Source organism: Gavialis gangeticus, unplaced genomic scaffold (assembly GCF_001723915.1).
Source record: "Gavialis gangeticus isolate Ggan-Ray unplaced genomic scaffold, GavGan_comp1, whole genome shotgun sequence".
Taxonomy (NCBI): domain Eukaryota; kingdom Metazoa; phylum Chordata; order Crocodylia; family Gavialidae; genus Gavialis; species Gavialis gangeticus.
Window position 1 is genome coordinate 137989015 of NW_017729032.1, and position 8160 is coordinate 137997174.

The window sequence follows — 8160 nt, forward strand, 5'->3', positions numbered from 1 at the left end:
TATGCTTTATCACTAGAAAATTAAAATGACAGAAACAGCCTTGACTGGCCCTTACTGTCTGGAAAGTCCATTTTCTAACTATACAGAGATTGGTATAAAAAGAGAAGATAAACTTTCAAATTATGGGAATAAAAACATGCTGAGAAAAAATGTTTTGCACCATTCACTCCAATTTGCTAAACTGACAAACATCATAATTATAGATTTCACAGACATTAGGGCTGGAAGGGACCTCATGAGATCATTGGGTCCAAAACCCCTGCCTAAGGGGCAGGAAGTCAGCTGGGGTCAGACCACCCCAACAAGATAAGCATCCCAGCATTTCTTAAAGGTATCTAGAATAGGTCTTGCACCACTTTTAGGGTAGTCTATTCCAGACTCTGGAGAGTCATGGTAAAGAAGTTTTTTTCCTTATGTCCAGTCTAAAATGGTCTTCCAGCAGTTTGTGACCATTAGACTTTGTCTTCCCTTGTCTGGTGAGTGTAGCATTGCAGAGTCAGTTCCATCAACTATCCCTCCCTGGGTCCAACCCCAGAGCCAGTTCCCCAGCCACTATGCAGCAATTAAACTAGCCTCATTTTTTATTTTCTTTCACCTTTCCATATTTAACATATAAACTGCAAGGGATTTAATACATGATGGCCATACCACAAATACTTGGGACTGGGTTGAAGTTTTGGCCTTAAAAGGTTGGTCTTAAGTTTTTCTGGAAGTTTGGCCAGAAATTATACTAAACTTTGAAGTAGAATGCTAAAAAAAACAGTAAAATGATAGCAAATCATCATGAGTATTTTCACCTAAGAGACTAAAGGTATTCGGAAGATTTCTTGGTTCCACAAGCAGCTTTATTAATCTCTTCTAAGAGTTTGCCCTAAGTAATAATCAAATGCTTAAAATGCCCCTTTTATCCAATAATAATTCCTAGCAAGTTCTTACCTCTCCAGATGTCCCCAAATGAATCTTAAATCCAGGTTAGCATGAAAAGGAGAACACAGCTTCTATTTGTGAGTAATCATATTAAATGTAGGCAAGTGTTCAAAATTCTAATCAGTTTAAATAGATCCTACACTATTGCAAGGTTAAAAAATAATAAGTTATTGTGTACAAGGCCAAACTAATGGAATAAGAAAGAGCAAACAAAGATCCAGACTAATAGAGAATAGTAAGCTGTTACTTTATACAGAATACTATGCTGATCCAAAACTATTGTACCTTATAAATAACTCATACTTGCCATTATTTAACTTACAGTCAACTATACGCTATTATATACTGCAGTTCAACTGAATAACAGAGATTTTATATATTAGGAACTATGTGTTTAAGTGAAATTCATTTCTGATATCTGGGGGGAAAATTAAACTAAGGCTTTGTCAATAATGTGTCCATGACAAAGTATGATTCAGCTTAAAGGATTTTGGCATAGAAATGCAATTTACATTGGATGTAGTCCAGTGAGAGATTTTATTTAGTGTACTTGAACACATTCTAAATATGGCAATCCAAAGTGACCAATGTGATAAAAAGATTCTCATACAATGAATGAAAAATGGTTATTCCAATACATACATTTCTCAGTTTGAAAATGTAGTAAAGTAACATTTCATACGGTACATTACAAGCTCTTCCTTAATTTGCATTTGTACGGCAAGATCATTAATGCAATGATTTGGCAATCTGAATGTTAATTTATAACAAAAATAAACACAAAAATTCTAGAACAGAAAAACTCTTCCCACACTTTTGAGAAAAATATAATTCCAGATGCTATGAATTAAGGCATTAAAAGGACAAACCCAGCACCCACTTCCGCAGCAGCCAAAGCTCCCACGGCAGCAGACTCATGTGGCTGCAGTATATAAAAATGGGCAGATTTGGAGTTTTACAGCTTGTACACTGGCCTGGAATGGAAGTCAGATCAACAGGGTTTCATATGTAGAGTGAAGACGAAGCTAAGGGTAACAGACAAAAAGAATCTTCAAGTCCTCTTTCTAACAGTGGGGCCATGTCCAGAAAAAAGCTGATTCAGTCATCGGGTTGAGCTAGCCTCCCTCAGGTAGCTATGCAGCTCTTGTGAAAGTAGCTTTCCTCATTCCTCCTGCATAATTTCTCAAGCACACCAGGCTTGGAATTAAGTTAAAAATATATGGCCCTAGATAAGTCTTAATCATTAGAAAACTAAGACTAAAAAGCAGACCTAGCCTGAACCAGTTCCAAAAAAGTAGATATTCACTCAAACTTTTATATTCATATTCTCTTGTTTTGCTTTTAATAAAATAAGAAATATTTAGTGTACATTTTATAAAACCTTACTACATTTTTAAACTTTTTTTTTTAAATTTTCATTTAGGTACAGATATTCATTCATCTATGATGAAGAATGCCTTACATTCGAAAGTTTGTTTAACTGCACTACACAATGGGCATATCTACACGAGATGCCATTCTGCACAGTACACTAATCTAGTGTGCAGTAAAGCATCACCATCTACATGTGAGCTGTATTTACTATGTGATGAATTACTCTACTGTGCAGTTGGCTACTACCTGTAGATACAGGTAACAGATTTACTGCACAGTAGCTACTATGCAGTAGCTCACATGTAGGCAGCTGACTGGAAACAAATTGCTCTTGGTCAGCCCAGGCAGCAAGGGGTAAGGGGACTGGCTCTGCTCAGGTGGGGCTGGGACACTGTCCCCTGTCCTGGGCAGTTGCCTGCTCTGCTGTCCCCGCTCCAATCCGCAGATCAGAGCTGGGGCTGGGAAAGCAGGCAGCTGCCCTGGCCCAATGAACGTGTCTCAGCCCTCACCCTGATCTGCTAATGAGAGCAGGGGTTGGGAGGCAGGCAACTGCAGGGTCTGTTTCCCAGGCCCCGGCCCTGCCAACTTGGGTGTGGGGCTGAGAGGCAGTTGTCCCTGAGGCTGGACAGCTCATCCCTACTCTTCCCCCACCTCCTAGAGCCCAGGCCTGACCCCAGTACCCCCTGCCAGCTCATGACTGGCACCCAGGAGATCTTTTTTTAAATTAAATGGCTGTCTGACTTGGTTCTCTGCTACTTGTTGGTTGAAAAAAAATAGCAGACTCCCCCTCAGAAGATGTTTTGAAACCATTTATTTACCTCTGTGTTGTTTGATCTCTGTTTCTTTTCAACAAAATTATCTTTGACTCACCGGACCTTGACTTCCACAGAAAGTTTGGCTTTCCCTTAGGAGAAAAAAAACCTAGTAAAGCCTTAACAGACAAGTTTAAAACTCTCCAAAATATCCTTAAGGCCCTTTTGCATAGCATGTGGCATAGAACAAAATACAGGATTGATGTGCTATACCAAAATAGCTTTAGTAGCACTCCATTACACACACATTCTTGTAAAATGGGCCCATCCCCAATTCATAAAGAGAAAACCTTTTAATTGCACCAACTTACATTTGTTAGTCACACTGCACACATATACAAACAGGCAAAGTATATGTTAAAATCTGCATAGTAGAAACTGAAAGGGAAGAAGAAAGAGAGAATAGAGATAGAGAATGACACAATTATTGGCAAAGCTAAGGAACTCATAGACAAGTAAAGCAGCAATGAAGGGTCTGGGTTGTAGATACATACCTTTGACACCTGCTTTCAATTACATTCTAACTACCCACACTGCTTCTACAAAGATTCTAGTAACTCTGGGCATTTATAGACATACTTTTTCATCCCACAATGCACTGGAGATCTGCAGGTCATAGCCGACTTGATTAATCAAGTCTGCTGTGCACACAAGCTGATACGCACTGTGCTGCATCATACGTAGTTGTATAAGTGGCAAATTGCATGTCAACATGCAGAAAATGGCAGTGGTGCTCTTTTAAACTTTGAACTTACACACCTTTGATGCATTTTAATTCAAAAGCACACCGCCACCATTTTCTCAGAGCTGAAGTGCATTTCACCACTTATACAACTGCATGTGCCGCAGCACCAGGCACTTTTAAAGGTATCAGTGTCATGGTGCAAGCCTGTGTATAAATGCCCTCTGGTTTTATACAGAAGATTTCACCCCAAAATTATATTAAGATAGATATTATCAACATAACTGAGTATTACAGCAGAATTCTATTTCCTTGTTAAAACACATTTAACTTACACAGTCGTTAGACGTCCAAGTAACCTAACAGCATCCTGTTTCACTTTACACCTGAATAACACCTACAGTTCTATCCAATGTGCATGATGGTCCTGACACTGCATGACTGCAGGCAATTTAGGCCTGATTCAGAGTCACTTATACCCATCTGTGCTCCACTGCAACTCTGCCAAGGATACAGACCTACCTATGACAAGGGAGACATAGGGCAGCTCTAGGTTTACCTCCCCCTGAACAGGATTTGAATCTTGATGTCCCACAACACAAGGCAAAAACCTAAATCACTAGGTGACAGACCAAGCAGCACAGGGTGTCTTCTTCTTAAACCTAGGACCATGAGGCAGTTAAGCAAGGAGACCCTGACTCTTTGGCCCAGGGAAGAGGATGCTGCCCCTGCAGAGAAGAAGTGAGTTGTGGATCTAATTTTGTTGCGCATTTATATTACAGAGTCATTGGAAAACTACATAAACAACATTCAACGAAAAATGCAGATGTCTTCACACACAGCACTCCACCAACTCCATTTGGAGCTAGAATAGATAATCAGACTACATTATTTAAAAATTAACTGAGTGGCAGCCCTCCTTACAATATTTCTTCATGCAGGAGAGACCTCTTGGGAAACATGACCCAGAACCAAGCACTGGCTCCCCCGTCCCAGGCTGCTCATGCACCAGGAGTTTAAAGGAAGGGTAGAAAGCCTAGGCCTAGAACTTCTTACAAGAGGCCTAAGCAGGTGGTATGGGCTGACCTAGAGGAGGGGAGTTGTCACCCAGTCCCTGTGGCCACCATGGTTACCCTGTCCCCATTTCCACCTGGGCAACAGGACAAGGCTGTGTGCAAGTCTGCTTTACAGATCACTGCTGGGTGGGCTGTCAGGGAGCTAGCTGCTTTTCCTCCTTCTCTCTCCCTTGGAGGCAGGTAGGAGAGAGCAGATCACTGTGGAATAGTGGAGGGTCTAAGTAACATGCCAGGTGTCAAAATTAATGTGGGATACTTACACACCACACAGAAGTTCACTTTCAATGAGTAACTTCTTTGAGGCAGGTTTGCCATTTTCACCAAAAGACAAATTGCTTTAATATCTGGCAGGTTATAATTTAAGGCGCAAAAGTCATATTAATCACATAACAAATACAATCTCTGTCAAGGGCATAAGTGCTGTCCATTGAAATGAATGGGAGGCTTGTGTGCTCCTGCAGTGAAAAGTAGGATTCACAGCCAGCAAGTGCAAGGGCTGTGTAATTAAGCTAACTGAAAGTACAGGAGAGCCTTGTGTCTACACAACTGAAATAAAATGCCTCCCAGATTCTGGGTTTTTACATCCCTTTAGATCAGTGGTCTCCAAACTTTTTTGATTGCGCACCCCCATCAGTAAAAAATTTTTGAGCATGCACCCCCAATATATGTATATTTATATAAATAGAAATAGAAATAGAAGTTCTAATATTTTCTTCCTGTACCCCAATGGATCATCTTGCACACCCACTGGGGTGAGCACACCCCACTTTGGAGACCACTGCTTTAGAGGAGTAGTGCCACACTCATCTGGACCCACAGAACATGTGAGTGGTGTGGGAAAGTCCATGGTTTGGATCTGGAACACAAAGCTATGTCATTTGGCCCATGGGGCTGGAATTTGTGGGCAGCATTAATTACTACAGCTCCCAGAACCATGGCGTGGCAGTAACCACTCCTCCTGTCACCAAATTTCTGGCCCTGTAGGCAGCCCCATGGCCCAGATGATATAACTCCACACTCCAGATGTAGCCTTCAGTGCTCTTCAAGGGCTTGGAAATTGCTTGAAGCACTACAATAACTAAGACACCCCCAAAATTATATTGCAGCTTGTTTAAGTAGGAATGCCTGACTGTAAACAAATACACTAAACTGGTTGCTATGAAAACATTTCCAAGTGCATCTTATTAGCTTTTTAAAATTTTGTATCACTTCACTGACAAAAGTGTTTAGTCAGATGTTAGGTACTCACTTTTTGCCCTTTTACTCCACTGCAGTCACATTTTCCACAGCCACTACATCCCTGTAAATTAAAGAGGAAAAGAATTAAATTCTGGAGTTTGATGATATTTTCAACACAAAACAAATTGTTGATTATGAAATAAGGATTTCTCCAGTATCCTACATTAAAAACACAAGTTCCCAAAAAGCAATTCATGTTGAGGACACTAAGCACTTAACTCAGATAATCTGATAGCACTAAGTTAATGTAGATATGTAACTTCATGCCCCTACTTCCTCCTTGTTTTGTCCTTCATCCCAATATATGGGGGTTTTTTTAATTATGCTTTAGTAAAACTAAAGTGGTTTTACCAGAAAAAATTGTGTTGTGTAACCTTAGCACAAAACATATATAGTGACATTTTTAAAAGAATTTAGTGTTGGCTTAAATCTACTCCTACTGAGGCCAGTGAAATTTACTATGAATTATGGTCCATGTTCTGAAAGACATGCTACTGCATATGGCTGAAACAAATAGGCTTGAATGTGGGTGGGTAACAAATAGTGATAGATTTTTACATCTATTAAATAATGATAGATTTTTACATCTATTAATTGCTGCCCAATTCATTCAGTTAGTAGAAACAATCATTATAATCTCATCTCACTATCTATTATCAGATAGCATTTTCAGGGACATAAGCTAATACATGGTTTGGGATAAGAACTATGTAGAAGGTAGTTGGTCCTCCCCTTCTTTTTTATTCTGAACCTGGGCACAGCTCATTTCTAACAAACCATTAAAGTTATCTCAGGATAAAACAGAGTGTGTTGCATGATCTCCTGTAAACTAAAGCCATCTAGTTGCACGGAGATCTAGCTACTCCAATCAGAAATTTTAGATTTTTATTCCAACTCTTTAAATTGTCCAGGGCAAAAAAATAATTTAGAGTCATGTCTATTTACAGTAGATGCTGTAATTTAAAATCATACAGTTATTTGATTTGTTCAGCTATTTGTAAAAGAATAAAAGTTTTATGTATGCATCTCTTAACTTTCCCTGAGTCCCTTTGGAGAGAGAAGTCAGATCTACTTTAACACAAAATACGATGCTGTTTTACTGTCTTGTACACAGGTGTATAAGGTAGATTTACAGCATGTGATTTTCAGTCAACCTGCATCACAGGGCTTGTCTGTGAAGGTGAAGACAGAAGTGGCATTTTTTTTGCAGTCGGGACCCTAAAAGCACTCTACAGCCATGGCATAACACACGTGGCTGCAGAGCACTTTTAAATGGCTGATCATGCAAAAATACACTCCTTAAATCAGGTAGTAAATAAAGGCGCTCTAAATAAGAGACCATAGGGAACTTCTATACAGTTCCCTGTGAGGAATAAGTGTCATGCACCTGGTCTGCCACAGGGAGGAGGCAGAGAGTTCAAGGAGATCCAGCTGGCTGCCTCCATGCAAGCAAGCAGGCAATCAAGCCAGCAATCAGGGTTGGGGGGGCACTAGCCAGGTCCCCTCTTTAGGAATAGGATCCCCAGTGCCTGCTTTCACCAGCAGGCTCTGGGAGTGCAGAATTTCCCAGAGCACCCCCACCCACACCGACAGCCAGCCTAGGGCTTCCAGAGCCCTGGCTGGTTTACAAAGCAAGCAGCAGTGCCTCCGTCAGTGCATGGAGGCACTAAGCCCTCGTGCACAGGAGCTGCACGTGTGTTAAGTTTCAATGACGCTGTAACTTAAGAGCTTTGTATAAAACACAAAAAGTTACAGTGTGATTGAGGTGCCCTTTTTAACTTTGGTAAGCACCCTGCATTTCACTTCCCACCAAATAGGACAATATGGAACTGCTGCCAACCAACGGATGTCTTACCTCCTAAATTCTACTCACATTCCCTTTTCTACTCAAAATGTCAAAAGTTTCCTGACTATGGGCTCCTATACACATGCATGGAGCCTGCTCCGATTTGCTGGACATTTCTGTGTTCCAGCAGATTCTAGTATCACATGTATCAGTGTCCCTGCACTGAAAAAATGGTGGCTGGGCACTTTGAACTAAAGCTTGTTC

General features: G+C 40.6%; 1 protein-coding gene across 1 annotated transcript in view; it reads right to left on the reverse strand.

The window, feature by feature from the left end:
* The window catches only part of COL4A1 (collagen type IV alpha 1 chain), a 175162-nt gene that overhangs the window by 164660 nt on the left and 2342 nt on the right, over positions 1-8160 (reverse strand). The window contains exon 2 of the mRNA XM_019523837.1: positions 6121-6269. Within this exon, the coding sequence (XP_019379382.1) occupies positions 6121-6269 (149 nt within the window). The remainder of the gene's footprint in view (positions 1-6120; positions 6270-8160) is intronic.